Source organism: Leptonychotes weddellii, chromosome 5 (genome assembly GCF_054177405.1).
Source record: "Leptonychotes weddellii isolate Sample4059 chromosome 5, ASM5417740v2, whole genome shotgun sequence".
Lineage (NCBI taxonomy): Eukaryota > Metazoa > Chordata > Mammalia > Carnivora > Phocidae > Leptonychotes > Leptonychotes weddellii.
The window spans coordinates 47,262,213-47,279,203 of record NC_138373.1 but is presented as its reverse complement, the minus strand read 5'-3'; the positions used below and the strand labels follow the sequence as shown (position 1 = coordinate 47,279,203).

The 16,991-nt window shown below is 50.9% G+C and overlaps 1 protein-coding gene across 15 annotated transcripts in view; it reads left to right on the top strand.

Annotated features, from left to right (window-relative positions):
- FRMD4A (FERM domain containing 4A) overlaps positions 1–16,991 on the top strand; it is a 330,684-nt gene that overhangs the window by 289,650 nt on the left and 24,043 nt on the right. For 11 of the 15 annotated variants that reach the window (XR_014145475.1, XM_081820621.1, XM_081820619.1 and 8 more), the window contains 7 exons: positions 2,740–2,873; positions 6,850–6,972; positions 9,982–10,210; positions 11,448–11,627; positions 12,525–12,581; positions 14,895–15,132; positions 15,941–16,108. Coding sequence is in view for 14 of the 15 variants with exons in the window: in XM_081820621.1 (XP_081676747.1) it covers positions 2,740–2,873; positions 6,850–6,972; positions 9,982–10,210; positions 11,448–11,627; positions 12,525–12,581; positions 14,895–15,132; positions 15,941–16,108 (1,129 nt within the window). In the remaining variant the exon portion in view is untranslated. The remainder of the gene's footprint in view (positions 1–2,739; positions 2,874–6,849; positions 6,973–9,981; positions 10,211–11,447; positions 11,628–12,524; positions 12,582–14,894; positions 15,133–15,940; positions 16,109–16,991) is intronic. The other 4 variants (XM_081820625.1, XM_081820624.1, XM_081820629.1 and 1 more) reach the window with 1 other exon arrangement.

Genomic DNA, 16,991 nt, shown 5'->3' with positions numbered 1-16,991 from the left:
GGTTTCAGATACAGAAAGGGCCTCTTGAGCCATCTACTCTGTCTTATGTGGGTTTGGTATTTAGACTAATTATTATAAATAATAATAATTTAAGTAGCACTAATGAGCCCTGTAATTCAACACCAAAGCTTAGAGACCAGATCATCCGAAAATGTTGTGCTTTGCCTCCTGGAGTTGAATGTTCTTGTGATTTCTGCCATTCTTGAACATAGTGAATCCTTAGACTTAACAGATCATCATTTCCTATTGAGAGGTTAGGCAGGGGTGAAAGGGAAAGCAATGAAATTTTCACTTGAGCTAGAAATCCTTTAATCTTCTTGGGTCCAGTTTTCTCCAGTCCTGTTTTTTAGACCTAAAGTCTGACTTCTTCCCCACATTATGTCACATTGTTATTAATGCTTTAGATGGTGGAACAGAGACAACCCCATTAAGTGTTTCTGTGTCTGCTATTTTGATTGGTGACTGTGGCTCAGAGAACCAGATTAAGATGCACAGTGATTGAGCTGTGGGACCTTGGATGGGTGTAAACTAGAGATGGTTGAGGACTGATAGGTACAGGGTAATTGACTTACAGAGGTAGGAAATCTGAGCCATATCAGGAGGGGGGCCTGCAGTATTGCCCATTGATGTGTTGCATGCGGGCTTCATGTCTGACAACCACGAGGTCACAGGAGCCTTAGTAACATTCAAGCTTTTGTTCGGGTTTGCTACTGAAGTTGGAGTCCTGCAACTAAGCATGATAAAATCCAGGGAAGAGCTACAAAAATTAATAAAAGTTTGGAATGCAGGCTCTATAACTTATAGGTACTCACAGGTACTAGATTTCTTTACCAAGATGAGCTACAGCTTAATCATATCATCCAAGAGTATGACTGATGACATTTATGTGTGTGTTTATTCAAGGTAATATTTATTAGCTACTGTGAAGGCATAAAGATGATACATTCCTGCAGTGATAGATATTCTCTATTTCCAGCTAAGATGGTCTGGGGGAGAAAAAGTAAAAAGCCCAAGTTGGAGTCAAAATGTATGTAGCCGTTGAGACTTATTGAGTATTAGGATTCTAGGAAGCTAGTTGCGTGGTAAGAGACTGCTCAAAGACTAAGAAGAATAGTGTATTTAGGGGGATGATTTGAGTATAGCAGAGCTTTTTGATGCAAAGGCATAGAAGACCTTCCTAGCCTATCTGAGGATTCTAGGATGCTTTCTTCACCATTGGAAGAGACAGAACATTTGAGTGTGGCAATTCTGACTGCATTGTTCTCAAGTCTGTCATCTGATCACTGACTTGTCCCAAAAGGTTTCATATGGAAATACAGTTCCTACCTGCCTCTCCCAAAAAAATCCCACTGGAATTTTTCCTGGAATTGCAACAATTCTCTTGTTTAATGCCTGGAGAATGGATACCTCTACAGCATCAAGCTTCCTATCCATGACCATGGTATACCTTTTTTTTTTAGGGTTTTTTAATGTTTCTCAGCAGGGTATTATAGTTTTCACTGTAGAGATCTTAAACATCTTTCTCTAGATTTATCCCTAGGTATTTGGTGTTCTTTGATGCTATTGTAAGTGGCATCATCATCCGAACCCCTTGAATGCACACCCAGTAACACCCGTCCACTTCCGTGGGTATGAGAAGCAAAGTAATAATCAGCTTCTCCTTTCCCAGGGCATCATTGGCCTTGTCAGAACCCATCAGGGTAAACGTGTATAACAGCTTCACTGCTGGAAACCCACTTCAGGATCCAAACGCTGCAGCCCGGAAAGCGTTCTTTTGATCCAACTTAAATTCCTCCAGTTGGCATTCTAGCATATTTTCCTTTTGCGTTTGGTTCACAGTTTGCCTTCCACCACAATTTCATATCTAGCAGTCTGCTGCTTGAATCATCATGCAGATATTTACCCCCTGAGTGGTAAAATATATAACTTTCATCGGGCGGGAATTTGCTCATGATACAGTATTAAGTTAAAAAAGATATATATATATATATATAATGAAAATCAAATTTTATTTTTAAAATATATGTGCTTACATAAAAAGATCAAAAGAAAATACAAAGCAGTGGTTATCTCTGGGGGACTTATTTATCGACTATTTTTATACAGGTCTCCATTCTCAAAATTTTTATGACAAACATGCATCATCTTTGAACTAAGCCAAAAATAAGCATTCTTAAATAGAAAAAAAATTATTTGTATTTTTATATTTATATTAAAATTACTGGCCTGAATTTTAACTTTCCCCTTCATTGCGTAAAGCCTATTAAGATGTGCTAGTGAAAGTCAAACAGGGGGCGCCTGGGTGGCTCAGTTGGTTAAGCGACTGCCTTTGGCTCAGGTCATGATCCCGGAGTCCTGGGATCGAGTCCCACATCGGGCTCCCGGCTCAGCGGGGAGCCTGCTTCTCCCTCTGACCCTATCCCCTCTCATGCTGTTTCTCTCTCTCTCTCTCAAATAAATAAATAAATAAATAAAATCTTTAAAAAAAAAGTCAAACAGGTATGCTACATATCTTCAGATAATCAGGAAAGAGAAACTTCTTTTTCAGGCATGTCAATTTTCCTGCCAATCCTCTGAGTAGCTATACATTCCACTAAGTGCCAAGAATGCGCTCCTCACACCTGGGACTCTGCAGCACCTTGCTTTGTGTCCCCTCCCCTGACTCCTGGGTCGGTGCCACCTCTGGATGTGTGTCCGTCCCCCATCCGCTGCTCGAGTAACCCCACTGTTTATTGACAGGTTCTCAGGAATCCGATAGCTCTCAGTCGGCCAAGAAAGACATGCTGGCCGCCTTGAAATCCAGGCAGGAAGCACTGGAGGAAACGCTCCGCCAACGGCTGGAGGAACTGAAGAAACTCTGTCTTCGAGAAGCTGTAAGCAGTTCACATTTCGTGTGTATGTGTGTGTGTGTTCCTCTGTCTTCACATAGTTATAAAGAGCAAAGGTGGGGATCGCACAGAGCACATCAGCGGGAGGCAGGACGGCTCCTGAAGCACGAATGTGGGACTCCCAACCCGTCCCATGGCCCTGTCATTAACATAGGGGTGGACCTTCATAAAACACGGGAACAGCAGGTGGAGCGGCTCTGCCCGAATCCTTGGTGCGGCCCCACTGGAGACCAAATGACAAGTGTAATGGTGGTCCCTTCCGTGTGCGCGGTGCACCATAGTTTATGAAGTGTCTCCTCCTGTGATGTTACCTCCTCGGACATACTGGCTTGTCACCATCTTCCTAAAATTTGTGCCCGAGTTTATTGTCATGGTGGCTTTTGCTTCTCTTGAGGGCATCTTGAGGATATTTCACATGGATTGGTCTTTGGAAATCCTCTGGAGAAGCCTCAGTGGAGATCAACAAGGAAACCAAGATTTTGCTTGATATATAATCCCCTTTAAAACTCATGATCTGGTGCTTCGCTTTTTTTTTTTTAAATGAAGTCTCAGCCTAGTGATATTTTTAAATTTTACGCAAAGCAAGGCTTCCTCCAGCCCATGTATACACGGGTCTCGTGTTGCCTTGGGATTTAGACGCTGTGGCCCGCCACTGTCTGTATGTGCTGGAACATCCACTTCTATCTTCTGTTCATTCCGTGACTGTTAGCATGTTTGAAAAGTTGATTTGTTAATGCAACACAGGTGACTGGGGGGGGTGTACGCACACGCATGAGCATGTGCTTGCACACGGATACGATGGGGTGGGGGCCCTTGGGAGAGCAGCTATGCTCTGCACAACGTTACAAAGAGCTCTGCAGGTCAACAGTTCAGAATGGGAAGGAAAAGAGGTTCCTGAGCGGAGTTGAAGAGTGTAATCCCCTCCCCCCAAATCCCAGGGCCTTGCCCCAGGAAGAATGAAACAAGGGGCTATAGAATTAGATCGCATTACATTTCAACTTGGCTTAATTAGGCTCTGGGTTGATTTAAACCGGAGCCCGCACAAAGCAGACCCACTTGAGCACCAATCCACTCCACTGCAAAGCTTTGGAAAGCAGCTGGCCTGGCCAGGGGATGGGATGTGCTCTGAGATACTCTCAATATTAGTCACCTTTTCATAGGGAATATGCTGAAAGCATTGAAAAAATATGGGCTTGGGTGTCTGCATTTAATAATTTGTAAAGCCTTGTTTTGTTTTTAATAAAGGAAACGTCCCTAAACCCAGCAGGGAATCCACATCAGAAAATTGGAGAAACATGTCAAGGCAGGGTTAGCATGCATTATAAAGGCCTCCCTGTCTCTCTTGAAATAAAAGCAAAATAAGGAAAACAAAGCTCCCACTTCTTAGAGTGTCGACACCAGAAAACAGAACTTGAGTGGAAGGAGGCGCCTCTCTGGGGAAAGGGGCCCTGGGGGCAGACGGCTTCTGTGCTTGCTCAGCCCAGCTCCCCGAAGCCCCCGGAGTGAAGGGGCGGGATAACTTTCTCAGTAAGTGTTGCATTCTTTCTCTGGGTCACACCATGCATCCTCAGCTTGGTATCGAGAAGCGAGAAGCGCTGTTTGTCCGCTGGGGAGTGAGCTGAGCGTGTGGCTGGATGTAAGCAGTATCAGAACAGAAGGGAGCAGGCCGAGCCCCTCCACAAGGCAAGAGCACGTGAGAGTGCTCCTTCCCCTGCGCCTCTTACATGTGAAATCAGATTAAATATGGAGAGTCAAGGGCTTGACTCCAGGACCTTCCAGCGGATGGTGGAAAATTAGGAGCCTTGTGTTTTTAAAGCAGTCGGTTTCAAAACCACAGACACTTTAGAGTTATAAATCAATGGTTGTGTTAGTGTTCCCCTCCTTTTTGTAAGTCTCAAAGTAGAAAGGAAAAGTCTTAACAATATAAAATCCTCAGTGCGTTGTGTTATTTATAGACCGGCTTCTAGGGGAGTAGATAAAAATGTTGCAGAATAAACACATAACTACTCTGGAGACATTTGAACCACATTTTTTTAAAAAACAGGGAAGAAAACTGCAGAGCATTTCATACTCAATAGTTGGCCATTATGTTCTGAAATGCTTACACTAGGGAGTGAAAAGCCCAAGAGTTCATTTCCTGGTGGCCTGAACACACAACAAGAGAGGCTCAGGAGAGTGAGCGGTGGGTGTGTTTGTGCATGCCGGTTGCTCTCTCTCTCTCTCACACACACACACGCACATGCACATATGCACACCCCAGTGCATGCACACACCAGCACCCACACATACAGCCTAGTCTCACACACACACACCGCACACACATATACACACATTGCCCAGTGTATGTACACATATCCCAGTATACACACCCTATTGCACTTATACACACCTCAGTGCACAGATACCCTACTAATACACCCACCCCAGGGCACACACATACACCCATCTCACACCCAGGGCATGCATACACACACACACACCAGTGCATACACATACACAGCCTGATGCACGCTTGTGCACACACACACACGCAGTGTATGGACCCACCCCAGTGCACACACACACCCATCTCACACCCAGTGCATGCACGCACACACACGCAGTGTATGGACCCATCCCAGTGTGCACACACACAGCAGTGGGGAAAGGCCAGATCCCTCCTCCTATCAGAAGGTGAGTGAACACCTAGAGTCCGGTGTTTGGGGCTTCCTCACCCACTGCACACTCGCCCTGGGCTGCCCGGCACAGAAGGTATTTGTGCGGACGGACAGGGACCTCTTCTGTGTCGGAGCGGCCCCGTAGGCATTGACTGGGGCCTGGAAACCCAGGGCTGGGCTTTGCCCGTGGCTCTCCCACATGCCTCCGGCCCCTGGAAGTGACTCCGTGAGCTTGATGACTTGGCTCCACTACGTGGATTAGCCACTGACTCAAATCTGATCTTTATTCCCAGACATGATCCCTAATGTGGAGCCTCGTTCTAATCCGGAATCACTCCACAGACCGGCGACTGCCGGGGCCATAGTCACTGTGGTGATCCATCAGCGAAGTTCACTGTCATCATATTCACACAATTAGATTTCTAAGGGCTGACAATGCACAACAGATCTTTTTTAATGGCCTTGTCAGTAAAATGGATTATCTTTTCAGTTTCTACTGAAACTCTTATCTGTATACATGTAATGTTTTTTAAGCTCAGCCTGCTCCTTGAGCACCTAGCCTGAGTGGAATAATTATTATTTATGTTCAGTTTCTAATTTATGTAATATGCACCTTTCCTGGCTTTGCCATTTAGATACCACTCCTCCTAAGAACACTCATTTGAAGGACATTTTGAACTTAGATATTTGTGAGGGAATATTTGATGAAGTAGAAACTGGAAAGACCAGAGCTGTCCTGCTGGCTGTGCCCCCTCCTGGCTGTGGAGCCCCACCGGGCACAGAGCAGGCACGGGGGAACACTTGGGAAATTAACAAATGGGTGAGATTCGGGTTTTATGACGAAAGCCAATGGCGATTTTATTTACCCAAAAGAAATTTACTTTGGGAGAAACTTTCCGAAGCACATCTGCTCTGTAAAGAAAGGACTGCTCTCATGCTTTTTTAGAGAAATGAGGGGCGCCTGGGTGGCCCAGTCGGTTAAGCGTCTGCCTTCGGCTCAGGTCGTGATCCCAGGGTGCTGGGATCGAGCCCCACATCGGGCTCCCTGCTCAGCCGGGAGCCCACTTCTCCCTCTCCTTCTCCCCTCCCCCCACTCATGCATGCACTCGCTCTCTCTCGCTCTCTCTCAAATCTTAGAAACGAAATTGCATTTCAGGAGCCCTTAGACGTATTGCCAGAGCTGACGATGTCAAGTCCATGCACTGAATCTATGCTTTGAAGCACGGCATGAGCACGCATGCGTCCTAGAAACGGAGTGCGTGCCCTCTTCTGATTTCTGTTCTCGTGCTGTTGCATGTATGCAGGAGCTGACAGGCAAGCTGCCCGTTGAATATCCCTTGGATCCAGGGGAGGAACCACCCATTGTTCGGAGAAGAATCGGGACAGCCTTCAAGCTGGATGAACAGAAAATCCTGCCCAAAGGAGAGGTGTGTCCTTCGTGATGTTGTTGGATTCTCTCACCTTAGCCATATTTGTCCCAAATGTTGGGGCGTCCGGGTTTTCGGTAACAAGGTCTTCATTCTACCCTAATGCCAAAGGCCATTTCCCCTTTCCTCCCCAGTATCTTCCCTTTTCCATTTTAAGTTGGCTGCTCAGTCACTGTGGAGCTCCCCTGGGAGGATTTGTTAGCTTGCATGAGTAGGCGTTTTGATTTCTGTGCAAGTTGTTTGTCTAACATGATAGGCCTGTCACAAGTGACTAAGTGAAGCTTGGGAGACCATCCCAGAGACACTCAGGTGCACCTGTCTTATTAATGGCCTCCAGCTCTTTGTTCCTCAGAGCCCAGCCTCTTGTGGGAGGAAACAAACAAAGGAGAAAGGAAACTCGGGTCATGCCGATGGCCTCAAGGATGCCATTGGCTGGGGAAAGACCGTAGGGCCTGCCCTCAGGGGCCTTCCCTTCACCTTGCTGCTAACTTTGCTGCCAGAGGATGAGCAAGATGCTGGGCCATCCTGATGTCATTTGTCTGCATTTGGAGGAGGCCCTGAAGCATTGCTCATTTGTCCTCTTTGACACTAAATGTGGCTGGGGGCTGGGGCAGGAGAGTCCACATCTGGGGAGGTGCGGGGACTTGGGTCTCCATCTGGCTAACAAGCTCTCCAGCCTCAGATCAAGAGAGATACGAGGCCGGGCAAACCTTTAGGCCTCAAGGTCACGTCCAGGAAAAGTCTTCCGGGATTTATTCTGAATGAAGTTACTAATTAAAATGCTGTTGACCAGAGGGCTTACAAGGACAGGAATAAAGCCAACGGGGAAGGGTGGGGAATGCCGTGGCCATGTTGAAATGTACAGTCTCACAAAAGGGATTGAGAGGAGCTGGTGTTCTTGTGTCACAGTCGCCGTGGGTGAGTGGGAGCGTGAATTCGGGGTGGGGGACGCACGTGCCCAGCAGCCTACAGCTGGGGACCAGTCTGAGATGGGCCCTCGCAGGGCCCCGGGGGACGGGCGGACTCACCAGAGGCTTCAGCCGCACCTCACGCTCTGCAGTTTTCCTCTTCCGGAAGAGGAGCTTCATAATCCTTACGTCTTGGAGCGGTTGCTAGGATTACATGCGCTGGCGTGGGGGAAGCCCTTAGCTTGCTACCTGACACCTGCCTCGCGCTCAGTGAGCATGGGTTGCTGCGAGCAGAGAGGAGACAGCAGAAGCAAGGGTGAAGGTGGCTGGGATTTAGGAGACCATCAGGTCAAGTACTTTCCAAATCCGGCTGTCACCGGGATTGCCTGAGGAACTTCCACTCTCTTCTGCTGGACAGACAGCTGGACTAAACTTTGAAGAGCAGACCCCACCTTAGCGAGTGCCCACAGCCCTGAGTGCCTTCCCACCAGCAGCTCCTTCCCACTCTCCAGTAAGCGAGGCCTCGCCATCCCCGAGAACTCTGTGTGCACCCCTGTCTCCCTTACCTGTAAGGGAGCTGCATGTACTGGTCCAGAGTTGGTGACAGGAAGCACCCCCGAGTCGGCACGAGCGTGTGCAGAGCCCCTGTAGGAAGGAAGGGCTCCCCACCCCCAGCTCCGTCACTGCCTCTGTTTCTCCTGGGAATGCACTTGGCTTCCCAGTCCACGCCGCAGGCAGCCATCTGGACAGCTGGGGCTGGCGGCCTTGTGCATGTCCGTGCCGGGAGCTCGAACTGGTCCTGGGCTCCCACGCTGGGTCAGGTCCCGGGCCAGGGCCCCCCTCAGTGCCCGAGAACAGCTGCGTCTAGCACTGAAGCCTCACAGACCAGCCTTCGTCCCGGTGCCTTGTTGGTTTCAAGACCCCGGGCGGGAACCCATCCCCATGTTCCTCTCCCTCCGGAGAGCAAGCGCAACCAGCGTTCGAAGGATCTGGAAGGAGTTTATGATATCCGAAGCAGTTCTGTGTAATCTCCACGCTCCCCTCTCCTTCCTGGTCCCTGCTCCCCTCTGGCTTAAGGTGCTCAAACAGAAATGAATCTGGCTAAGGGTGCTGGGCTCGATGGAGGCTCCCAGCCTGGTACGTGCTGCCCGGAGGCAAGCCTTTTTTATGTGGCCGGTAACCGGGAAGATCTGCCCGTTCCCCCAAACACGGTGATGGGTTCCCTCGTGGTTTAGTCTGTTCCTGTCAGATTGTTGCAGAGGTGGGCAGCCTGCAGGCCGTCCCCATTCATCCGCCCAGCCCCGACGGCCACAGCCACATTTCTCCTGGGACCAAAGCTGTTTGAGGGCACATCCACCCATCTGCTCCTTCTGGCCAAAGGCAGGGGTGGAGGCCGCAGGGAGGTGCCCGAGGGGAGGACGGAGAATGCCCTGAAGCAGTCCCAGGAGTGGGGCCGGGCTCCTCCGCCCTCCCGTCCGTGCCTCGCCGCCCAGCGCGGCTGCCAGTAGGCAGGTGTGAGGACAGCAGGAGCTTACAGAAAGGGCTTCTGAAAGAGGTCCTGGGGGGCAGGGTACGTCCCAGCACGAAGGGCTCAAAATACGAGAGGCAGAGGACCCATGTGAGCTCCCTGCTGCAAACTCATAGGAGCCCGCTCTGGAAGTAATGGTGCATCCTCAGCCCAAGATGGCAAGGAGTCGCCAACCAAATAGGCTCTGATTTCTGCGAGGGTCTGGTCTTCGTGAACCTTGAGATCAAGGAGATGAAGCCAAGTGACCCCCTGCCTCTGGCCTGCAGCTGGGAAGCTCTGCTTCTGGGTGATGCTGCCCGGTAGTGACCCACATTCGTCTCCTGACCCTAACAGGGGCCAAGGGTCTCGAAAGTGGGAGTGCCCAGGGCCTGGCGGGCAGAGATTTCAGGAAAGGGGCCATTGCGGGGCCAGGCAGGATTGGGGCTAGGTACTGGGAGTGCTGGTTTCCTAGTAGAGTCTCCCAAAGAGTAGGGCACGCTGGCCTGGGGGCAGGGGCGGGGAGGACAGTGCCTCCCTTAGCCCCTGGCTCAGTGTCCCCCAAGTGTCAGCAAGCCCCATCTCTCCCTCCCACAGGAAGCTGAGCTGGAACGCCTGGAACGAGAGTTCGCCATTCAATCCCAGATTACAGAGGCTGCCCGCCGCCTCGCCAGTGACCCCAATGTCAGCAAAAAACTGAAGAAACAAAGGAAAACCTCTTATCTGAATGCACTGAAGAAGCTGCAGGAGATTGAAAATGCCATCAATGAGAACCGCATCAAGTCCGGGAAGAAACCCACGCAGAGGGCTTCCCTGATCATCGCCGGTGAGTGCTAAGCCCGCCCCCCCCCACCCCGGGGCCTCACGACCCAGGCCCACCCCGGGGAGCAGGTCCAAAGCTGGCTCCCTGTGGGACCTGAGCAAGCCCTTTAACTACCCTGGGCCTTATCTTTTTTTTTTTTTTAATCAGTAAAGCGAAGCTAATAAAGCCTGATACCAAATGAGAGCAATAAAGGGTACTCAGGTCCACGGAGGAGGTAGATTATACAAGTCAAACTGTCCTGATCTCTACTTGGTGCCCCCTTGGGAGACCTGCAGCCCGAGCTACAGGCTCTTCCCCGCCCTCACCAGGAGCCAGGCTGAGCTCACCGTGCCAGTTCAACCTTGCTGGAGTTGCCCAGGCTCTGACCTCAGGGACCTGATCACCCTACCTGTGGGTGGCTGGGGTACACAGCAGGCCAGCACCCCCACAGAGCCTCTGTCTTCAGACAGACCAGCTCCAAGGGTTCCTGGCCCAGAGCTGAAGCTGGGAAGGACGGGGCCGCCCCACTCTGTTGTCCAGACCCCTGAGCTCAGGTCAGCAGGGGTCAGGAATCTGGGTGATTCTATTTGGTAAACACTAGAAGGAAATACTCCCGAATCCACCAACACCATCAAGTCCTCCAATGGTTACAATCCTTTTTTTCTATGTTTAGCAGACTCTTTAGAATATATGTGTATTCTTTCATGGTTTACGCGTTTAAAACACTTTGGCTCTAGGAAGACCAAAAGTGGGATAGAGGTTCCCGGGGCTCGGGGAGGCAGGATGGGGGGTTAGTACTTGATGGGTACTGGTTTTTGTCTGGGAAAATGAAAACATTCTGGAGACGGATGATGGTTGCACAGCAACGCAAATAGACTTAATACCACTGAACGATACAGCTCACAGTGGTTAAAACGGTAGATTTTATGTTGTGTATATTTTACCACAATTATATATATTATATATATATAAGTGATATATAACATATAAAATATAATTGTGCAACCTTAGAATGTGGGCTTACTAGGGAAGCCACCCTATACCGGAAACTCCCAGGACGCCAAAGTCAAGGTTCTCTGCCCCGTGGTTGCTCACAGTCCACCAAGCAATACAATTAAAGTGACTCCCGAGTTGAGGAAAACAAGAGAGAGGCCATAAACAAATCCTGTCCCTCTAGGAAATTTGGAATAACCATCTTTCCCCATCCTGCCCCATCGTCCTTGGCCAAGACTTTGTCCTTTTGTCGCCCACTTCCGAACAGAGCTGCAGCGAACCCTTGTCTGTGTGATGCCTCTTTGGGGACATCTTTGTGGCCCTCGAAGGCCCTCGGGGAGTCGCGGCTCTGCGGGAGCATCCAGCATGGTCACCAGAGCCGAGCTTGGGAGGGGCACCTGTCCCTGGCCTGCCCGGCGAGCGCTGTTCTGTGAGCCCCACTGCTACGGTCTGTGTTCAAATCTGTGTTTGTCCCCCAACACAGGGTCCCATCCAGGTTTGCAGCCATTTTTTTTTTTAACTGTTCAAGAATATACCTTCTTTATTTTGCTGCATCCTTGACATCATGTTTCTTCTGTGCCCGAATTAGAGGAATAATTCCAGTTCTCTGTAGTTCCTTAGCCTGGTGTTTTATTTCAAGAGCTAAAACACCAAACGTGGAACTTCAGACCTGGGACCTTTGGCTCCCTTTGCCGGGAGAGCAGACCAACTGCCTAGAAACCACTCCTCCCTAGGTGGGCCTCAGTTTCCCCAGATGTAAAAGAGGGAGGATCATTTGGCTCCCTCTTGGGTGCGTCCTCATGATTAACTAGTATCTATAAAAATAAACCTTGGAGGAAGAGAAGCTGTACTTAGCAGCTTGTTTTCACTAGTAATGACTTGAGAAGTTTATGGAGAAGACATTTATGGCCATAAGAGCAAAGCCAAGTTCCTCACCCTGGTTTTGCGTGTGTAGAATAAAGAGCAGTTAGCTCCCTTCGGTTCAGTTGGAACATGCCCTGAGATTGGGCCCGGACAGTGGTGCGGCTTCACCAGGCCAGGCGGCCTTTATCCTGGATATTAAGCTACTCGGCACTGCCGGGTCCCGGGAAACAAGAGCACAGACAGACAGACAGAGACCCTGGGGCACAGCGCAAGCGTCAGGTGCGGGGGATGTACCAGGGACACCCCCCGCCGCCCCAGGGACTGTCCAAAGAAATGCCAGCCAGCATTTTGATTGTGTTTCATGCGACCTTTCTGATCAGGAGGAGGAGGACATGATGGTCTTAAATGCAGGATTTTTACAGATTGGGTTTTGTCTGGGGGATGTGTGAAACGCGCGGACTTTTGCTTTTTGTCTTCTCAGATGGAAATATTGCCAGTGAAGACAGTTCCCTCTCAGATGCCCTTGTGCTAGAGGATGGTAGGTTGTTCGTTTCCTGCTTCAGAACTCGGGCCCAGATCAGACGGGCATTAAGCGGTGCGTCGTCGGGCACAACTTGGTGGAAAGGCAGGAGCCGGGCCCAGGTGGCAGCTGGGTGCTCCACGAGGCCCTTGTCCCCAGCACTCACTCGAGTGGTTGGGAGTGGGTGGGTTCAAGGTCAACTCATATCTGCTGGAACTTGAGTATCTCCTGTGGCCCAGAGGTAGCGGTTAAGGTGATAGACCGTGAATGGTGTTCTGTGTTGTAGTTGCTAAAACCACATTTGTATCTAAACACTGGGTGCAGTTGCCTTTTGAGTATTCATCATTTCTGGAGGAAGGACGTGGACTTTGGTTGGATCACAAATCAAAGATGGAAGCCCACTAGGAAAGCCTGGGGGTGGCAGGAAGAAAACCAGCCCTCCACATCATCCTGAGAAATCGTGAAGACGAAAGGGAAGATGTCCCTTTAGATTGCTGGTCAGGCCTTGAAACTGTCTTGCTATTTTCCATTAACCTCTGAAAACTCAGCGGTTATCAGGATATTTTCTTGGGGAGTTCTTAGAACCAGTCCCTCATACCTACCCCCCAACACACACACACACACACACACACACACTCACTCACTCACTCACTCACTCCAGGCACAGGACCATCTCTGAGAATGTTCTGTGGGTTTAAGCCAAAACTTGGAAGGCCAGGACATTAATAATATGGAAATATATTAAGCGGCAGTTAATTTTTTTTGCACTTTAGGGAAACCTCATGTGGGCAGTGCTAAGAGGCTATTCAGACAGAAAATATAAAACAGTCTACCCAGCGCAGAGTCATGATGATCATTGCGAGCCTAATAATAGTGCTATTGATGTGGGGAGAGGCTAGCAGGTTATTTACCCGGAGGTCTTGGCCCTGCTCTTAGCAGTCAGGTCGTAATATTTTTATTATCTGCTTCGTTACACGGGTGGGGATGAGGCCAGGCTGCAGGTGAGCAGGGAGACGTTGTGAGCACGGGAGATCCAGCCCTGGTTCTGGCCTCTGTGGACTGCAGTCTCTCCAAAAGAGGGAACACGGACAGTTGTTGAGATTCCGTTGTGAGAGAAAAGTTGGGGGAGGAAGGAGCCTGTTGTCGTTAGCTAATGTGGATGCCTCATTGGCGATTAGTCTCCGGAGCCCCAGGCGACCTGAGGGGCATTACTGCCTCACCTGGACCCCCACTCCCACTGCAGGCTGGCCCCTTCCTTCTAGGGGCTCTTGCCTTCACTGATTTGAGGGGTGGACACACTGGATATCTCCCTCTCCCTTAACCCCTGCCTCGGCCCTCTCCCGGCCTTGCCCGTTTTGAACCCGGACAGCTGACTGGCTCTCAAACAGGATTTTCGTCCTGACGCATCCATGCTTACAAAGTTGCTAAGTCTTCTAATGGCTTTCAGACCAAATCCCCATTCCTCAGCTGGAATTGAAGGCCCCCTGTGAGCTGGGGCACCCTGCTCATCTCTGGGGGCACAGCAGGTCAGCTGCACTAGCCCCTGACAGGAGCTTCCTCCTCTGTCCCTCCTCCTCCTCACCAGCCACCACCCCAGCTGGATGTGGCCCTGGGCTCTTCCCTCCCTCCTCTCTGCCCGTCCACTGCTGAATCCCCCTCAGCACATAGGGTGGGATAGATCGTGACTCCCCTGAAGGCAAGGAGTAATCTTCCGTTCAGTTGATATCTGTGGCCTGTCTCCTTCCTGAGGAACCAAAGGCAGGTCCAAGAGGAAAACCACCAGGAACACATTAAAAGACAATAGAGATCTGAGGAAAGCAGAGAGGGTGGACACCCAGAGCCACCAACAGATAATGACACTCAACATGCATACTTTCATTTCTTCTAACAAGTATTTATTGAGCACCCCTGCTGTGTGCCATCATTCCAGGCACTGAGGTGGTAGAAGTGAACAAAACAGAACCCTCACAGAGCTAAAACTGCTCCAGAGCGAATTAGACGCTTAGGGTCCACGGAAAGACAACTTGGCAGTATAATCAGGGCTCCATTCTGCTGTTTGCTATGAAGCCATCATGCGCTGTGGGTCTTTAATGGAATTCGGGCTCCCCTCGGTCTGTAGCTAATCCAGAGTGAAACTCCTCTCCCCACTGAGTGCCGCTTGAGTGTCGGTTTGGTTTGTTCTGGTTTGACCTGTCTTGGCAAGTGGGGAAGCCGCGGGGTGCTCTCACTGAGCCTGGCAGGGGTGGGTGTGGGCGGGGCGGGGCGGGACGGGGCTGTCTGGGCCGGTGGGAGGGGCCCTTGCTCAGTTCGTCTCTCTCCATCTCTGCGCAGAAGACTCTCAGGTCACCAGCACACTGTCCCCCTTACAGTCTCCTCACAAGGGACTCCCTCCTCGGCCACCATCACACAACAGGCCCCCCCCTCCCCAGTCCCTGGAGGGACTCCGGCAGATGCACTATCACCGCAACGACTATGACAAGTCCCCCATAAAGCCCAAAATGTGGAGCGAGTCCTCTTTGGATGAGCCTTACGAGAAGGTCAAGAAACGCTCCTCCCACGGCCATTCCAGGTGAGCCGGGTCAGGGAGGCCACAAAAAACAAACAACAAAGGCTTTCCCAAATAGCATCCACAAGTCGCAGAATCGCATCGGGCTGATGCCCGCCCTCCCTCCCCCGGGCGGCCGGTCCGCCGTGCTGCGCTCACAGCGCCCTCTGCTGCTGACCCTGTCGAGGTGCAGCTCGGTCGTGCACAAGGAAAGGGGGTTGGGGCTCACAGTGGGCGTGTCGGCACAGGGATAGGATGTTGTGCAATGACACGCGAGTCAACGAGCAAGTCGGGGGCAGCACTACTCTGCATGGCAAGTGAGAGGCCACTCGTAGGAATCCCAGGGTGGCTCAGAACCCTGCAGCGTCGTCCGCCAAGATTCTGGAGCCAGACAGCTGTCGTGCTAGCTGTGCGTTATCAGCTCATGACTCGGCTGAGATTGCAGAGAGGCATGTTTGGAAGGCATTTTTGGTCCGTTTCTCTGTTTTTCTCGTTGCCTTTAATTACGCCCTTTAAAGCTCCCAGTGGCTGTCCAGACAGGTAAATATTTGTCGGCTGGAAACCAGAAACTGTGGTTGAGGGCAGGGACTATGCAGAACAAGGCTGATGAGGGTGTTTGTCTCACACTGCCGTGGGGATCAGGCACGGGGACCCCCACCCACTTCTGGGGAGGGGGAACAGCTGAGTACCACAGTAGGAATCCGAGGGAGAGGTGGGGCGGTCCTGGGCAAGCTTTCCCGACACTAGGGCTGATGTCCGCAGCTGGGTCGCCCCCTGGGAAGAGGGACAGTTGTGTCTGGCGGTGACCAGCCTGGTATCCTCTGGTTTGCAGCACCCACAAGCGCTTTCCCAGTACGGGGAGCTGTGCCGAAGCTGGAGGGGGCAGCAGCTCCCTGCAGAACAGCCCCATCCGCAGCCTGCCCCACTGGAACTCACAGTCCAGCATGCCGTCCACCCCAGACCTCCGGGTCCGGAGTCCCCACTACGTTCATTCCACGAGGTGAGTGTACCAGGCCTTTGGGCCACTTCCCTCCCTAGAGCGGACCTCCCTTTGTGAGCCTTGGCATCGCTGGCCCCAAACTGACCCAGAGAATTGGTGAACTATGGTCAGGCCTGAACCAGCGAGGCAGGTTCCTATTAGAGCGAAGCAGGATGAAAACCCCAGCAGGCAGCGGGCAGCCCACGTTAGCCACGAGACCTGTTCTTAGCCCAGTGGCTCCGTCCAGTGGGCGCCAGGAGTCGCCTGGAGAATTCCCCGGCTTCTGGAGGCAGTGGGCATGGAGGGAGCTTTCCTTTTTTTTTAAGATTTGTTTAAAGTTTGTTTATTTAAGCAACCTCTACACCAGACGTGGGACTCGAACTCACAACCCTGAAAGGAAGAGCCGCGTGCCCTGCTGACTGAGCCAGCCGGGCGCCCCATGGAGGGAGCTTTGCTAATCCACATGGAGGCAACACGGGCTAGCCAGATTAGCAGGGAAGCATGCTGCACACACAACAGCCTTGCACGGATGCGGGTGATCTCTATTCTGTAGCCTTCACATAGCTTCTGACTGATGCTTCCGTTTATCCTGGACTTTTTAATGCCTCAAGGTATAAATTCATTGAAAAGCAAAAAGAACAGGCAAAAGTGAAGCTGTGAATCACACCTTCTTTTTCTGAAAAGAGGCAAAACCAAAGCCATCATTCCATTTTATCAAAAACTGATTGCCCAGGACTGTGACTCAAAGGATAGATTTATATAGGGTAAGATTGAGCCCTCCAGGCAAGATTGTCTCCTTCATTCTTTCATGCAACAAATATTTATCAAGTGCCTTTACGTACCAGGGACCCCCGTAGGGGATAGAGCAGTGAACAAAACAGACCACACTCCAGCTCTCAGTGGA